Genomic DNA, 18,788 nt, shown 5'->3' on the forward strand with positions numbered 1-18,788 from the left:
TTCCCTCCTCTTAATCTCCAGATAAGAATGTAGATTCAGTGATCTCATCCTTTATCACTTGGCAAAATGTGTTAGCTAAGGCTGGAAGAGGAAATAAAATTTTAAGAAATTTAAAACACTTTATAAGTGGGGCTTGATTAAAGAAAAACACCATTTTTAAAGAAAATTGTGATGTTGACGCACACTCTCCTCTTTGTATTCAGACTTCATTTTTTAAAAATTTCTTTTTTAAAGATTTTATTTATTTATTTATTTATTTATTTATTTATTTATTTATCTGACAGAGGGAGAGAGATCACAAGTAGGCAGAGAGGCAGGCAGGGGGGGAAGCAGGGTCCCTGCTGATCAGAGAGCCCGATTTGGGGCTCGATTCCAGAACCCTGGGATCATTGACCTGAGCCGAAGTCTGAGGCTTAACCCACTGTGCCACCCAGGTGCCCCAAACTTCATTTTTTAACTATTTAAAATGGATTAGTAAAAATTTTAGGACATGACATTCACCTTGAGTTTTATCAGGTATTAGATTCTGTATTACATGAATTTGTCAGCTTGGCCAGTGGTAAAAATTCTGAAACTGATACAGTAGTGACCGGAATTATACGGTCTTGTAAGCCAAGAGTCTTGTGTGCCTTCAGTTAAGATTTCTGCTAGTGTGGCTATAGGTCTAGCTAAAATAAATGGTGCTGTATATACATGTGTGTACATACTAGGTTTTGGAAGACAAGGATTGTATTCAGATGTAAGAGTAAGTGATTTTTAATTTTTAAGAATGATTACTTAATGCCATTAGACTTAAATAAGGAGTGACATAGTAAATAAAAGTTTTGAGTTTTTAAAGAAATCCATGGAACACTAAGAGCCTGGAAGAAGGGGTCAGATTTTAACTGGGCCTTTGGGTGACGGCCAGAGTTGCTATTCAGCGTAAGGAAAGTGCTTCTGGCAGAAGTAAACTGAAGAAGCATGAGATGAGCAAAAGCTTACATCAAAGGTCAGGCATGTTTGGGGAAGAGGGAAGAAACTGTCCTTTCTGGAGCAGAAGCTTTGTGATGGGGTCGAGGGTGGTTTAATGGCAAAATCGGGTCATATACATCCAAAGCTGGCAAGACCTCGAGGGTCACTCTGATTGATCCTTCCCAATTTGGTGAGGAAACCAACACCCACATTTCCTCTAAGATGTGAACTTACAAAAGTATTTATTCCTAAGATACCCCCGGAACAAATTTCACTGTTTTTCCTGAGATCATTATCTTAAAGGAATGACATTTCCTGAATAGTCATCATTCTGTTGACCACCTCTATCTTTAGGGAATTTACATAAAGAGATGAAGAGTTCAAATTTAGATCCTTATTGATAAACATTTTTTCCCTCGTGGGACTAATTTTTTTAAGTATTTAAAAATAAGCGCATAGATATAGATAACATTGATATAATTTTTACTGGGGAGGAAAACATTGAGTGTTTGTTCTGTGCCAGGCGCGGTTCTAAGGACATTTGATGATTTACCACTCACAGTGGTTTAATGACATAGTGGTGACTGTTATCCCTGCGAAGAAACTGGGGTCTGTAGTGGCTAAGCAACTTGCCTGGGACCAAACCAGCTAGTTTAAGAGGTAGGACTGACTCCAGCTTCCAAACCATGTTGTCCTGCCTGTTTATGCACAGGGGGATTTTTCCCTCCTTCATAGATAGCATTTTTTTTTTTTTTTTTTTTTAGATTTTATTTATTTACTTGACAGACAGAGATCACAAGTAGGCAGAGAGGCAGGCAGAGAGAGAGGAGGAAGCAGGCTCCCCACTGAGCAGAGAGCCCGATGCGGGGCTCGATCCCAGGACCCTGGGACCATGACCTGGGCCGATGGCAGAGGCTTTAACCCACTGAGCCACCCAGATGCCCCCATAGATAGCATTTTTTAATCAGGGTGTCCGCGTTTCTTTATTCCACTTCGCACAGAGATGCCAGAGGATCTAGCGGAGACCTTGAGTGATGTGCTGGTCAGTATGGTTGATCAATCGAGGTATTACAGAACAAGTTAACACAAAAACATGAAAAAGTGTTTCCTAAACAAAGGATAAGAGTAAGACAAAAAGTTCTGTACCAATAAAATTTCACGGTCACCTATTTGCAGTTGGGAAGGCATTGAAAGGGAAATTTATTAAAAGTGAAAAAAGAGACTTTTTTTTAACCACAGGGGGGATTTTGAGTGAACTTTTCTCAGATTTTAGTTTTTATGATGTTTTCGAGCTACCTAAAATACATGTAGTCTATACTTGTGAATCAGGGAGAGGCCAAATAATAAAGAACCTTGATTTTTGGAGTTTGGTTTTTATCTGGTAGGCAATGGAATGGGAAATCACAGGAGGTGGTTGATCTTTTCAGGTGTGTAGGGTCTGGGGAATGTTCTGGGTGTTGATTGGAGGAAAAGATTGGTGTTGCCTGAATCTATGCAGACAGTCCCTAAAAAGCAGAGCAAAAGGCCAAGTATGAAGATGTTCTGGTGACTTGGTGGCCTTAGGGGTAAAGAGAAAATTTCACGTATGACTGATTAGAAGAGAAACAGAATCATTAGTAGAAATAGCAGAATTGGAATCTGGAAGGGATCTCGGATGTGATTAGTTGGATGTGGTTTGTCGACGAGGCTCTGCGCTAAGACCTTACTCTCCGAGGAGTTACCTAGTTCCTGCAGACCGGTTTCTGTGTGCACGCCTGTGGCCCGTAGAGTTGATTGGGCTCTAGTGCGGCAAATACTTGTGTTCACAGCAGTTGCCCTGATTTTACTTAGATATATGGGAACACCAACTCTGTACCAGTTGGCTTGTAAAGTCAGAGGTATTCTAGAAGAGTGGAGCTCTTGGAAGCTCTTCTAAGTTCTTCTATTTCAACAGTAGCATTTTATCTTCAATTTTAATTGTTGGGGGAAGAAAATCATGTGACCTTTTAACTTGAAACCACTGTGGTATGAGATAAAAAAAGATCTCTGAATTGTATAGTTGGAAGCTAAAGCACTTCTTACTTTGATTTGCAGCAAGGAGAACTCATTTCTGTTCATTTTCCAGTTTATATGAATTAGGGATATAATTTCTAAAATGATCACTGTCCTCTATTCTTCTTCCCTTTTCTGCCCCCAAGTTAGACAAAATCAACTCAGATCTTTTATAGTCCTCAGAATTGAGAGTTGTAATCTGTATTTTGTTTTACATGTGTTCCTTCTTCTTAACTCCATGTATTTGAACTTTCCATATGGAAAGATATTGAAAAATCTAATCTATTTCTATAAGGTCCAACTTATGGGGGGGAAGACTGTGAAGAAAAATATATTAAAAATTTTTTTTCTCAAAAAGTATTTTTTTTTCTCAAAGCTTGGTTCTTTCTGTCCATCAGATAAGATGGCAGATAGTGATTGAAATTTTCATTAACACTGAATTTAGAAAGCGAGAAACAGAAAGTAAAGAATAAAGGTATAAAAAGGAATAGGGTAAGAATGGGAGAAAAAAGAATGAGGAGACAGTCATTACAGGTAACACCTGAATATCACTTTTGAGGGAAGAGAGATGTTGAAGAAACTCCTTAATACGACTTTTGTCCTGAAGATATGAGGTTCTAGAAAATGAAGTAATTACCTGTAAAATAAAGACTTTCTAAATTTGCAGACTCTGTAAAAATAATCTGCAACTATAGACTTTCAGTTTTACTTTTTGGCACATTCTATAAGCAAAAACAACTGAAGATGTTGGGTTGTTGTGTTTCAGATTTTTGTATTTCTTTGTTTATTTGAAGTTGTAAAAAGAGAAAACTATACTTGGGTTAAGAATATACCTTTCAGCTTCTCAGCTGGGAGCCTATTTTGATGGCCGTGCTAGTGAAAATGGTGACAGCTTTAGTTTTAGCTTGTAGTGCACCATACAGACATCTTAGTCAAGCATTTCCAATTCCTAGAAATACGGTTTTCACTTGTTCCCCCTCTTCATTGGGTCTTTTCTCCAATGGAAGACCAGCTGAGAGAGGATATGATATGGAAGTCATCTGGCCAATGCGTAGTTGGGGGTCTGTCTCACAGGTACTCTGGTTGGTAAAGATGATAGGCTCTGGGACCTGCCTCCCATGTTAGGAGATTAAATTAATTCCTGTGAAGAACTTGGCTCAGTAGTGAGTAGTCAGTCAATGTTAACCTCATAGGATTGAGAGAAAACTTGAGGATGACTCTGGAACTTCCTACAGCTGTGGTCAGTACCTTCATCATCAGCTAGAGTTATCACATACAGAAAAATCCATAAACTATTTGGAGAAGATCTGTGGCTGATAAAGGACACATCTTCATTAAACCTTTCAGGAGGCATTCAAGGATTATTAGCCCCATTTTCCAGATGAGGAAGTCAAGGCTCAGAGAAGTTATCCATACCTAGTGATAGAGCCAGGATTTAGAATCAGTCTTTGACTTCTATTTTGAGTGTTTTTGTGATTTGATTGAGCAAACACTCATATGTGTGCTCTTGCGCCCGGTCATGTGCAAGTGTCCTGAGTCTAACCAAAACCAAAGTATGGAGCTTGAGAGGCTAGAGTGAACGATAAAACCTAGGGGAGATTCATGATGGGGTCTGGCTGTGGAAGAGCGGTGAGTAAGACCTAGAGGACAGGCTATGGAAGAGGGGAAGGAGGGAGAGTGTTCTGAGCAGTGGCTCGGTGCTAAGAGCACATGGTTTGTTTAGGAAACAATGAATAGATGAGTCTGGCTGGAAGCAGTTTAGAGCCAGTTTATGTAATATATTGAAGGCCAGGCTAAGGAATTGGCATTTTAACTCATCGGCAATGATCTATTGAAGGTTTGTGAAAAAGAGGGGGTAATTTGGGATAAACATAGAAATATTTCTATTTAAAGGTCACAGGAGATAGACGGTTTCCTTGAACACTCCCCACGTAGGGATATATACAGATTAATTAGCAACTCAATTGCAAATGCCTTTGCCGGAGGGAATATAATGAAAAAATCAGAAAATTCAGACGAATACTGGCTCTCCATTCATATGAGTTGGCAGCCCGTTTGTTCACTTATTCCGTTCAGAATGTATATATGGAAATATTTTGATTCACAGGTTCTGTTCTAGTTGTTAGCTCGTCCTGTGATGGGAAATGTAGACAAGTGGAAAATTTCAATAACTATTAAAAAAAGATTCACTGGGAGGTTCGTGTGTCTTTCTGTCTCTGTCTCCATCTGCCCTCCCCATCCTCTTTTTCCCTTTTTCTCTTTACCTCCACTTTGAACTGTCTGGACTCAACTCTTTCAGCTCTGTTTCTTTTGGCTGTGGAGACCGTCAGAAAGTGCTTGCTTCATTTTCTTCAGCATTGTATATTTTATGAGTTTAATTGATAGAAGAAATATGCCCAAGTGATGTCATGTCTGAAAGGTAACAGAGGAAACCTAAAACCACAAATCTTGGTGAAATTATATTAAGCCCAGACCTTGGAACCATAAAAGACTAGTAAAATTATGCCAAATTATGTGAATACCCAGTTGGCTTTGCATCCCAATTGAGTTGAACCCTTACCACAAGCTTCCAAGGAAGTTCTAACTACTATTCTTTATTTATAGATAGATATTAGTTTGATATCTGAATAGTTAGACTGTTTGAAAATACTTTCGGTAAGAGAAAAAAAATACACCATTCATTTTTCATGTTGCCATAAGGACTTCGATATTACAGACTTCACACATATTGGCAAGAAAGGTCTACAGACTTTTGAAAAACATTTTTTGTCAGACTTTGGGGAAGTCTGGTTTAGGTCGGTTCAGGAAATACTCATTTAAGGTTTTGTAGTAATATTATTGTCTAGAGAGTACAGGGTCACAGGGAGAGGCAGACATGTACACAACCCACCACAAGAGGATATCCATGTTTAGAAAGAAGTGTATATTGTTAAAACAACAGATTGCTGATCAAACTTATTTCAAGGTATCACTGGGTGAGTAACAGCTTCCATTTTGGTGTTTACTAAGTGCTTGCTGCTTCGCAGATGCCGAATGCTGAACCATATCCAATGCGGATCACGTCTAGTTTTTGTTTAGAAGTACCGTTGTTTTTCCTGTACTTCCAGAATTATCATGGACATGCTTCGTATCCTTCATTCTTAGGTTTATCACCTATTCTTTTTAATATACCCCTCTTATGTTTTTTTTTTTTTTAAGATTTTATTTATTTATTTGACAGGCAGAGATCACAAGTAGACAGAGAGGCAGGCAGAGAGAGAGGAGGGAGCAGGCTCCCTGCTGAGCAGAGAGCCCAATGCGGGGCTTGATCCCAGGACCCTGAGATCATGACCTGAGCAGCAGGCAGAGGCTTTAACCCACTGAGCCACCGAGGCACCCCATGTTTTTTATTTTTAAAAAACATTTATTTTAGAGATGGTGGGGAGCAAAGGGAGAGGGAGAAGGAGTCTTAAGCAGATCCCGTGTTGAGTGTGGAGCCCAGCATAGAAAGAGCTCAATCTCAGGACCCTGAGATCGTGACCCGAGCCGAAACCAAGAGTTGGACGCTTAACTGACTGAGCCATCCAGGCGTCCCATCTCCTTTTATTTTATTTTATTGTGGTAAGAACACTTAACATGCGATCTTACACTCTTAAATGATTTTTAAGCATACAATACAGTATTGATAACTATAGGCACAGTGCTGTATAGCAGATCTCTACAACTTATTCATCTTGTATAACTGAAACTTCATACCCATTGATTAACAATTCCCAGTGTCCCCCTCCACTCAGCTCCTGGTAACCAACATTCTATTATTCTCTGCTTCTAAGAGTTACACTGTGGTGGATACCTTTAAATAGGCTCATACAGCATTTGTCCTTCTGGGCTTGACTTACTTCACTTAGCAGGATGTCCTCAAGTTTCATCCATATTGGTACACATTGCAGGATTTCCTTTTTAAAATTTATTTTATTTGTTATAAATAAATTTTATAAATAAATTAATAAAATAAATTTAATTTATTTTTTAAAGATTTTATTTATTTGACAGAAAGAGACACAGCGAGAGAGGGGAATACAAATAGGGGGGAGTGGAAGAGGGAGATGCAGGCTTCCCACCTACCAGGGAGCCCTCTGTGGGGCTCGAGCCCAGAATCCTGGGATCAGGATCTGAGCTGAAGGCAGACGCTAAATGACTGAGCCACCCAGGCGCCTCTCTTTCTTTTTAAAGACTAAATGATATTCCATTGGATATATGTTTGTTTCCTTTTTACTTTTTATTTTGATAATCATTTATTTTTTTAAAAGATTTTATTTATTTGTCAAAAGAGAGTGTGTGAGCACAAGCTGGGGGAACGGCAGAGGGAGAAGCAGGCTCCTCACTGACCAGGGAGCCCGATGCAAGAGTCCATCCCAGGACCCTGGGATCACGACCTGAGCTGAAGGCAGACACTTAACTGACTGAGCCACCTAGGCATCCTGATACTGTTTAAAATTTTAAAAAATTATAAGAGTACAGTGATCCTCATCACGCTCTTAATACAGATTCAGAAATTCACATTTTGTTTATTTACTCTACTGTTTACACATTTGCTTTGTCAACGTGCACCCTTTCTAACCATTTGAAAGCAGGTTACAGAATTGTGCCCTTTTACACCTAATTTTAGTGTAGATTTCCTAAGACAAGGACAGACTTTTACATAACCATGGTACAGTTTTCAAAATAAGAATGTTTTAAGATTGACACTGTTTCTTAGTCCAATCTGAGAGTTTCATCTGTTATTCCATTGTCTTCCATTCATGTTTTTTTTTCCCCTCCAAACTCTGTCCAGGATACAATGCAAGGATCATGTATCATGTTTAGTGGTTGTATCTGTGTAATGTCCTTTAATTTAGGACAGTTCCTCATCCTTTCTTTGTCTTCCATGACTTAATATTGTGTGTGTGTGTGTGAATATATAATATTTTATTTTTTATTGAGCTATAATTGTATAGTGTATAAGTTTTAGATGTACAACTTGATTTGAAAAATTTGTATATTGCCTTATGATTACCACAGTAGCATTAGCTAACACCTCTGTCCTGTCACATCATTACTACTTCTTTTCTTAACCAGTTTTTTTTATCCATTCATCTGTTGATGGATGTTTAGGCTGTTACATCTTGGCTGTTAGAAATATGGCTGCAGTGAATACAGGTGTGCAGATATCTCTTTGAGATTTTGATTTCAATACTTTTGGATAAATATCCAGAAGTGAGGTTACTCGTTCATATGGTAGAACTATTTTTATTTTTTTGAGGAACTTCATACTTTTTTCCATAGTGTCTGTATAATTGATACTCCCCCCAACAGTGCGTTAAGCATTTCAGTTTCTCCACATCATTGCCAACACTCGTTATTTTGTGTTTTGTTTTGTTTTGTTTTCTTTTTTTTTTGTTTTTTTTTTTTTGTTGTTGTTTTTTTGTTGTTGTTGTTTTCTTTTCTTTTTGATAATAGCCATCCTGACAGCGGTGAGGTGGTATGTCACATTGTGGTTTTGACTTGCATTTCCCTGGTGATTAGCGATATTGAGCATCTTTATAGATACTGTCAGTCACATGTATGTCTTCTTCAGAGAAATGTCAGTTCAGGCCCTTTGCCTGTTCTTTAACTGGGTATTTTGGTTTTTTTGTTTTGTTTTGCATTAAGTAGTGGAGATATTGCTGTTGTTGTTTTTGTATTAATCCTTTTTATTATTTTTTTTATTATGTTATGGTAGTCACCATACAGTATATCATTAGTTTTTGATGTAGTGTTCCATGATTCATTGTTTATGTATAACACCCTGTGCTCCATGCAATATGTGCCCTCCTTAATATCCATCACTGGGCCAACCCTCCCCACCCCTCAGTTTGTTTCTCGGAGTCCACAGTCTCATAGTTTGTCTTCCCCTCCAATTTCCCCCCCTTCATTTTTTTTCTTCCTTCTCCTAATGTTCTCTATGCCATTCCTTATGTTCCACAAGTAAGTGAACCATATGAAACCATATGATAATTGACTTTCTCTGCTTGATTTATTTCACTTAGCAGAATCTTCTCCAGTCCCATCCATGTTGATGCAGAAGTTGGGTATTCATCCTTTCTTATGGCTGAGTAATATTCCATTGTGTGTATGGACCACATCTTCTTTATCCATTCATCTGTTAAAAGGCATCTCCACTCTTTCAACAGTTTGACTATTATGGACATTGCTGCTATGAACACTGGGATGCATATAGCCCTTCTTTTCACTACATCTGTATGTTTGGGGTAAATACCCAGTAATGCAATTGCCAGGTCATAGGGTAGCTGTATTTTTAATTTTTTTGAGGAACCTCCACACTGTTTTCCAAAGTGGCTGGACCAACTTGCATTCCCACCAATGATATAAGAGGGTTTCCCTTTCTCCACATCCTCTCCAACATTTGTTGTCTCTTGCCTTAATTTTTGCCTTTCTAACTGGAGTAAGGTGGTATCTCAATGTGGTTTTGATTTGAATTTCTCTGATGGCTAATGATGATGTGTCTGTTAGCCACTTGTATGTCTTCATTGGAGAAGTGTCTGTTCATGTCTTCTGCCCATTTTTTGACTTATCTGTTTTTTGGGTGTTGAGATTGAGAAGTTCTTTATAGATCTTGGATATCAGCCTTTTATAGTGGAGTTCCTTATGTGTTTTGGGTAATAATGGTTTGCAAATATTTTCTTCTGTTTTATAGGTTACCTTTTTACTCTGTTTCATGTGTCTGTGCAGAAGCTTTTTAGTTTGATGTAATCCAACTTGTCTGTTATATTCCTAACCATGAGCAACTAGTTCAAAATTACTATAGCTTCCTTTTTAAACCCTCTTACAATGAGTAGTGGTTTAAGGACAGCGCAACATGACTCTAGCCAGAACGGTAACAAGCATTACATGTACTTCAGGCTACCAACATGTGCCTGGCAAGAAAAATTCCTGTGTATCTAATCTGTAATTAGGAAGATTCCAGGACAGCTGCTTCCCTGGGTTGTTTGTTTTTTTTTTTTTGTTTTGTTTTGTTTTTGCTGACCTTGCCATTCTTTTTTTTCTGGAGGCAAAGATTCAGATTTGACTTGCCTTGTTATTTCTTACTAGAATAAGTCGATGGGTTGGAGCTCACTCATCAGTCATTCCAAAGGGCTTTTAAAACACACACCTTCTTGGGCAACTAGGTGGCTCAGTCAGTTAAGCCACTGCCTTTGGCTCAGATCCTGATCCCAGGGTCCTGGGATCGAGTCATACATCTGGCTCCTTGCTCAGCTGGGAGCTTGCTTCTCCCTTTCTTCCCCGTTCTTGCTCTCTGTTACTATCTCTCACTCTCTCTCTCAAATAAATAAATGAAATCTTAACAAAACAAAGCACACACCTTCTTTCCCTGTGGCACCTGCTGCTAGTGCTATGTGGGTTGAGCCTCTCACCACCTGCTTCTCGGCAAATTCATTGCTGTGCATGAAGCAGGTGGCTCGGATGAAGCACGGTGCTCAGCTAGCACCGTGGTACTAAACAGGACGTGTTTGTATAGATATCTGTAGAAATTGCTTAGTTTTGTCTGCCTATTACACTAGCTTTCACTTATTACTTCGTGTGCATATAACTACTGGTACACTTAGTCTTAGAATCATTTCTATTTGGTTTTGATCTCAAGTCAGTTTTATAATCTGTCTTCTTCCATGTTCACAGAATTTTGTGAATTCTGATTGGCAGCTCCTCCCTGAGAGTGTCTCATCTTCGAATGCTAGAGTAACATTTTAGTTTTAATTCACTGCTTGACAGGAGAGCAGACAGTTCTCCAAGTTGATGAAGAGGGTCTGGGAAATTTGGTGGTGTTCATTTCCCTACAAAGTTTAGGTCAAAATGACCTCTCAAAAGACAGGATTTCCTTAAAATTCTTGAGACCTTCAAAGAGTTCCTAAATATGCATCTCCCATTTTTTTCCCCCTCCAGATGGCAGGTTTTCCAAAAATTGGACTCAGGGCTGTTATCTGACTCTGGGAAACCATGTTTTGTGTCCAGACATCCAGAGCCCCAAAGCTCTGTTTGCCCGAGGTGGGAGGAAGGGCTCTAAGGATCCAGCGTTTAGGTCTTTTCTCCAGTGGTCCCAACATTAGTTCACAGTCCCTCCACTGAATAGTTTATTCCCTTGGTTTTTCTCTCTGGAATCTGAGGGAGTTCTTTCCAAATCCCATATCTCCAGGAAGCTGCCCCAAGTCACCAGAGACCTAGTTGTTTGGGGACCTCATAAGATCTGCTCCCAGTAACTTAAAGGAACAGTGACATATAGTCAGCATGACTTCATTGAGCAGAAAATGATCTCTAAGTGCCTGATAGAGGGAGGTCAGTGAAAATGAGGGAGTAAGGACTTATTGAATGCTGTCATCCATAAAAACAAGGAAACAGGCAGAATATGCCAGAATCAACTTTTTCAGAATTCTAGAAATTAGCTAGCCTTGCAGCAATCTGGGGAGTATTTATTTAGGAAAAACGAGTGAATCTTGGTAAGAACAGCTGGCTTTGTGGCATGTCACTTGCCCTGTTCTCCTCCGTCCTTCCTCTCTAGTTCCTCAGTAGCCTTGAAAACCAGGAGCTCCGTGATCACTGTGAAAGCCATCAGCCTGGCAGCCAGCAGAGGGACAGAATGGAAATGAAGTTCTTTCCAAGCCTCTTTTCCTCCTCCTCCTAGATTAAGCTAAGAGGTACTGCGAGGGCTGGGAACTAGTGAAGAAGTCAGTTTGAAGCCTCTGTTAAGTGCACGTACACCATTAGCTGTTGACAGAATCTGGGATCGCTCAAAACCCATTAGATAGGACAGGAGTATGGCTCCTCTATCTCGGTCATCCGTAGGAGACCAGGAGAAACGAGGGCTGCCTCTCCCCGGGGCCTCTTAAATGGACCACAGTGAGCCAGAGCGACAGTCTTCAATCTGGCTCTGCTCATATAGTCTCTGTTTTATGTGAAGTTTCATAATAACTTCAGGAAGGAAATATTGTAGCAATGGGTTTCACAGTGTCTGATTCTGTCATCGTACAGGTGCCAAGTTTATTAAATTACCAGGGAAGCACCCACATACTGCCTGCTGAGTCACCCACTTAATCCCTTGTAAAGCTCAGGTCTTTGTGGAAAGTCTTTTCAAACAGCTAAACTGGGATGATTCAGTGTTTGTGAAAGGCGGACATGGTGCAGCCTTAAGGCTATGGCATGGAACCGGATGCAGGGTGCTTTCTACACCTTTCTTTCAACTCCAGTATACTGAACCTTATTTATGTGTGTCATCGTGATTGCGCAACAGCTCCTGTGCACTGGGTTGCGATGACTGGTTTTGAGCTGTTTGAGTTTTTAATTGGTCACCAATTACTGCTGTGATTTTCCAGCTCAACCTTAAGGGAATCCGTGTAACTCATACATTTGGTGGAGTTTTGTGGCACTGATCACTTACCTTCATACTTTGTCTATGGAACCTGTTAATCACCGTTCAGCCTCCTTCTTGAGGACCAGGTGGACATTTGCAGCACCAGGGACTAAGGCTGTTTTTTTTTCAAAGTCCAGTTTTTCTGATAATACTTGGTTGTTTTGTTCCATGTGTTGCGGAATTTCGCCTCATCGCAGAAATGCTACACATTGCTTTATGAGGGTAGAGCAGGGCCAGCTTTCCACCTAAGAGGACTTTTGGGAAACATTGTATAGGACGATTGAAGTGGAAAAGGCATTATGATCACACCCTTAGCCCTCCGTCTTTAGGGAAATCTAAACCTAGATCATCCACAAGCATTTATTTATTTATTTAAAGATTTTATTTGTTTATTTGACAGAGAGAGAGATCACAAGTAGGCAGAGAAGCAGGCGGGGGTTGGGGGGTGGGTGGGAGGCAGGCTCCCTACTAAGCAGAGAGCCTGATGCAGGGCTTGATCCCAGAACTCTGAGATCATAACCTGAGCCGAAGGCAGAGACTTAACTGACTGAGCCACCCAGACGCCCACACAAGCGTTTATTTTTTTTTTTTCCAAGATTTTATTTATTTACTTGACAGAAAGAGATCACAAGTAGGCAGAGAGGCAGGCAGAGAGAGAGAGGGAAGCAGGCCCCCTGCGAGGAGAGAGCATGATGCGGGACTCGATCCCAGGACCCTGAGATCATGACCTGAGCCGAAGGCAGAGGCTTAACCCACTGAGCCACCCAGGCGCCCCAAGCGTTTATTTTTATGCAGCTTTTTTTTTCTTTATTTGGAAAGTAACACACATCCACTGTAGAAGACTAAAAATACACAAAAAATGATGAATCCAGGGATCACAGGAGATGGATATATTTTGACTCTGCATTGGTAATAGTTCACGTTCAATTATCTTCAGTGTCATGTTGCCTTTATGAGACTCACCCCACAATTTGTCCATCCCTTTTAGTTTGACTTCTTGAATCAGAGCCCTATTTAAAAATGACTTTTTTATGCCCAAAGACCATTTCCAGGAATAGGTCTGTATTAACTAAGTCAAATCTGGCTTGGTTGAAGAAATGTTCACTGTACGGGGATTTTAAGTTCAATACCTTGCAGAAACAAATACCCTCCTTTAAGATGGGACTGTCATCACTACCATGTCATGCTGCATAGGTGTGTGTCCTGCTGAGTTTATTTTGTACGTGATCATGTGCGTGGAGCAGAAGACGGGGCTGGGGTTGAGTGTGGGCAGAGCACATTTCATACAGGGGCTATTGATATATTTATCTTTTGCTTCCTAAACTAAGCGGTGAGCCCTCAAAGGCAGAAGCAATGTCTTTCATTGTCTTTCGTTGTTTCCTTAACCCTTAGTAGGGTTTAGCATAAACAGGAGATGCTTAATAAAGCCAACTTTGGAGCTTACACGAGTTTTAGTTTGATCTTCTAGGGCTGGTGGAGAACATCAGAGGCAAGTACTTTTATTCTTAAGTTTTTATTTAAATTCCAGTTAACACCATGTAGTATTAATTTCAGGTGCACGATACAGCGATTCAACCCTTCCATACATCACCCAGGGCTCATCACAACACAAGTGGCCCCCTTAATCGAGGCCAGCGCTCTTAGATTGCTCACCTTGTCCAGCTGTCCTTTTTGGGGTTAAAGTGCATCCAGGAAATTGTTAGTCTTAACTCTGTTGGTATTTTAGGGTCAATTTAAGGGGATCTATTCAAACCAGCTACACACAGACACGTATTTTAGGTACTCCAATACATGAGAGCTGAATTTAAAACTATTGAAAAAGAAAAAAAAAAGGTGGTAAGTTACTCAGTTGATAATTAAAGCAAATAAACCAAATATCTAATTAAACAGATTGTCAGATTCCGCAATATGTGCTTGTTGAAGAGTAGATGAAAGTACCTGCTAACCCGTGGCACAGTCCCTAAAATCAAGCCAAAGAGATTTAATGTGATCCTAAATTAAGTTATCAGCAAATATTTGTATTTGCTGAGGTAAAGAGTTGTGACCTCTGTCGGGGTATATTTACTTAATGAGAGAGCGAAAATTCTTTTAGAATAAGAATTCCATTTATTCTTCTCCAAAATATGGAACAAAATTTCCCATTAAAGTAAAAAGAAAACAAAACACTTCACTTTTCTGATAAGTGACACAGGGTGAAGATATAAAAAGAATACCGCTTACCTGGGAGGCTTGGTCGGTTAATCGGTTAAGCATCTGACTCTCGTTTTCAGATCAGGTCATGATCTCAATGTGGTGAGATCGAGCCCTGAGTGGGGTTCTGCACTCAGTGGAGAGTCTGCTTGTCCCACTCCCTCCCTCTCTCCCCCTCCCCCACCATCTCTCACTCAATGAATAATATCTTTTAAAAAAACCCCAAAAAACAAAAAAACCACCAAACTGCTTACCAAGTAAGTGCATTGACCACTGTGTTCTGAAAAAGATGCCCAGATGCTGCTGTTCTTAGCACACTGAGTCTTAACCCCGCCTGGTACAATAATGGCTGGGAGTGGGGACATGACACCTGTGTAGACCCAGTGCTGTCAGAATGACGGATATGAACATTTGACAAAGAGCTTGCCGGCACAGATGGCTCTAGGCTATAGCTTTCTCACTTGATAACCTGACAGATTGTCCACGAGTCGCAACTTGAAAAAGAGACTGCCCTGAATCCTAGTGAAGACACTTGGATCTTGTTTCTTACTTTTTACCTGCTGTGTGGCTGTAATTTCTTTGGGCGTCCATTGCTGTCCATGTCAGGAGAGATGGGTGTAAATGACACCAAGCATCTCCTCTGGCTTTCAATGCTCATTTTTTGTTATTGGCTGTAGTCGTGTTTTTAAAAAATACATCTTAATGCTATGATTTTAAATACAGCAAGTTCAAATGCTGCCTTTAATTATCCATGTTTTTATAAACGGGAAATGGGAGGAAAATCAAAAGTTAGATTAAATGCCATACACTTAGGAAAAAAGCTTATCTCCATTTTATAAGCATAGAAGATCAATAAATAAAATATATATTGTTTTAGACATATGTTAAGCTCCTTAAATACTGATAAGTATTCATGTGCTGTTTTATATTATATACATTTTAAATGTTGATCCAAAATGTGTATTTGAGATTACCACCTGCTACAGTAAATAGAAACCTTTTGTGTTACTAAGTTACTAGAATGTTACAATTAGTCCATTTTTGCTAGTTTCTACAAATGCCAGCAATGACAAATATTTCTGCTTTTTAGAGTCTTATTTATAATGCTGAAGCTGAAGTACAGGATTAATGCGTGAAAAGAAGGAACCTGCTATGTTACTTTACATCTCTTGGGAAACACCATTAATGTGTATGTTTGGTCTGTTTGTCAGAATCATTCAAATGTATGTGGAAGTGATGCAGAAACCCGCGACTGTGTAGAACTGACCTATCCCTCTTCCTTCCAGAGTCCCTTGCTTTGGTCAAATCTGCAGTCATTGCTGCACGGAAATGTAACTTAGCAGAGGACAGTTGAGTCCTTTGAAAATCACCTTTTTTTCTTTTTTGAACTTAATCATAGATAACTTTTGGTCTGGTAGCCACTGCTTTCAAGTAAAAATGCTCTCTCCCTCTCCACCCTCATCAGCTATTATATACTTAACAAGTGATGGCATTAAAGAAATGCAAAAACAGGTTAGAATAAATTAAGAAAGGCGGGGAAAGAATTTCTGATATACACTGAGAAGACCACAAACATTTGGGGTGGGCTGGCTGTGTGATTATGGTTTGAAGAGGCACCAACCTCTGAGAGACCTCCATTAGGTATGTTAGTGGACATGCTCAAGCTGGGGCTGTGGAGAAGGGACTTGTTTCAGAGTTGTATTTTAGATGTTGAAATTCTGCTTACTACCACTAAAATTCTGAACTCATTTCCTTAACTTTGGCTTTGCATTCAGAGGTGAATTAGGCCAACTTCCATTGCTGCAGCTTTATTTCCGAATGTGAATAAAGCAGGAAGGCCTTTAAGAAAGCATTCTTCTTCTTTCTTCTCCTTCTTCTCCTTCTCCTCTTTTTTTTTTGTTTGTTTTAATAAATGATTTTTATTATAGAAGTAAGGTTTTATAATTTTAGGAAAATTAGAAATTACATGTGAACAAAAAGAAAAAACTATGATCACATCACCTGAGATTACTGTTTAATTTATTGAATTTCTATCCTATTTTCTTATAGCTATTTTCCCTTAATAGTTGTCTCTGTATAGTCATGTAAAACGGACATCATGATGCTCTTCATTTGGTAGAAAAAGCATTCTCCTTGAGACTAGTATAAGCAAACTGAGTTTTATACATTCAGGTACATGGAGGCAAGTGAAACGTTGAAGTACTTTTCACAAATGTATTTGGGTCATTCATAGGCTTATGTGAAAAAATCATCTTCTGTTTGATAGTTTTTGAATAGAAAATGAATGAAAAGCCTGCTCAGCAGAACAGTTTCAGATAAACCTCTCAATTCAGTTTTCAACTCTTTGCCTGCACTTGTGGGGCTTTTGAAAGTGGTTAACGTTAATTGGAACTTCCTTTAAATTCTTTAATTAGTTCAAGAAGAAGGAAGGCCTTTGACTTACTTTGTAGATCATTTCTGTCATTGACGCTATCAGAGAGTAGTTGACAATTTTTCAAATGGGCTTTTACTTCAGGCTTGGAGTTGCAGAGAAAACAGCACTTGGAGGCACCTGCGTCGAGCTCACTTGGAAGCCCTTGGTGGCGTTAGTTTGTCTCCTAGCACCATGTTGACTTTGCCACTCCCTTACTATGCGCAGGCTCTGAGAAATCTCCAGACGGGAGAACTAAGGCTTAGCCATGTGGGATCTCTGGAATGAGGCTTAACATGGAACCCTCCTCACCCTGTGAAATACCAACCTATTTCCACCCCAGCTTCAGCTTCTACACCAGGCTTTCGGTGAGGGATCGGGCTGAGGGGTCATTTCCTCACTGTTAAGGTCTAATATCACAGGCTCATATCAAATTTGCTCATGTATGAATATGCCGAGGCTTCAACTCCTAACGGGGACTCCTGAGAGCAGTAGTATTGGGAAGGTGCGGTTAGACTGGGGTCAGATGATTCGAGGTCTACAAATAAACGAAGCTTCATCCCTTCACTTGTTTGCAAATGCAGTCTGCAAGTCTGTTGTTTCTGATCACCTCTGCAGATCTAGCTTGGCTTCCTGATTAGGAGCCTAGGGGTGTTGATGAATCTCAGATACAGTTGATATGTTATATGTTGTGAATGAAATTGAGTGCCATTGTCCGTAGTATCTCGCTTGACGAGATGATGACCAGTACACAGAATCGTGTAGGTCTTGCAGTCTACAGAAATAGCTTCCTGGAGATGGGTTTGATGGTGGTGATTTCCACCTGCAGTCCTCATGTGGGTGCAGGTAAAGATAGAGAACAGTTTCCGTTTTTTAAGTGCTTGTGCCTATGCTGAGAAGGTAAGCTACAGTTTTATAGAAGTTTCCTTTTTTCTTTGTAGATATAATACTTTGCCGAGCAGAAGAACCCTGAAAAATTCAAGATTAGTGAGTAAGAAAGATGACGTACATGTCTGTATCATGTGTTTACGTGCCATCATGAATTACCAGGTATGTTTGTGTTCTGAATCTTTAAAAATACAAATTCATCAGAATCAGATCTTGTCTTCTTTGGTTTCTCAGTATTGTTTCTATTTGAAGTAAATATCAGGATTTAATGTGATTCTTCTAAAAAAGGAAGGGTCTGGATCATTTTAATGCTCAAGACTTACTCAGTGCCTGTGTATTTTAATTAGCATTTATATTTTGTGATATATTTAGAGGGAAGATGTTTTCCTCCTTCAGTCATAAACTTTTTAGATTATTGGGTAAATGTTTGTGACCATTAAAGATCGAGTAAGCTGCTGGTTGTGGGCAATACTGGAACAACTGTAGAAAATTAGGAGTGAATAGATTCTCACATGGGTCAGTGGTTCTCTCAAAGAGTTATATGGTAAAAAGGTGAGGAGCTATAATTACTGTCTGTTGGTCTTGGTGGTTCTTTTTTTTATATTTTTAACAATTTTATTTATTTAAGAGAGAGAGCTCAAGCACACGAGCAGAGGGGGTGGGCAGAAGGAGAGGGAGAAGCAGACTCCTTGCTGTGGGCAAGGAGGCTAACTCGGGGCTCAATCCCACGACCCCAAGGTTAGGACCTAAGCTGAAGGCAGACACTTAACTGATTGAGCCAACTAGGTGCCCCTAGACTTACTGGTTCTTAATCTTTATAAGAAGCACCTGGAGGATTCTTGTTCAAAGGGCAGATTCCTCTAGGTAATTTTGATACAGGTGATCCCCATCATAATG

The 18,788-nt window shown here is 39.7% G+C and overlaps 1 protein-coding gene across 11 annotated transcripts in view; it reads left to right on the forward strand.

Annotated features, from left to right (window-relative positions):
• The window catches only part of FMNL2 (formin like 2), a 316,452-nt gene that overhangs the window by 229,483 nt on the left and 68,181 nt on the right, over positions 1 to 18,788 (forward strand). For all 11 annotated transcript variants that reach the window (XM_046019160.1, XM_046019156.1, XM_046019157.1 and 8 more), the window contains one exon: positions 17,945 to 18,053. In XM_046019160.1, coding sequence (XP_045875116.1) covers positions 17,945 to 18,053 — 109 coding nt within the window. The remainder of the gene's footprint in view (positions 1 to 17,944; positions 18,054 to 18,788) is intronic.

This window comes from Meles meles, chromosome 9, assembly GCF_922984935.1.
Source record: "Meles meles chromosome 9, mMelMel3.1 paternal haplotype, whole genome shotgun sequence".
NCBI lineage: Eukaryota > Metazoa > Chordata > Mammalia > Carnivora > Mustelidae > Meles > Meles meles.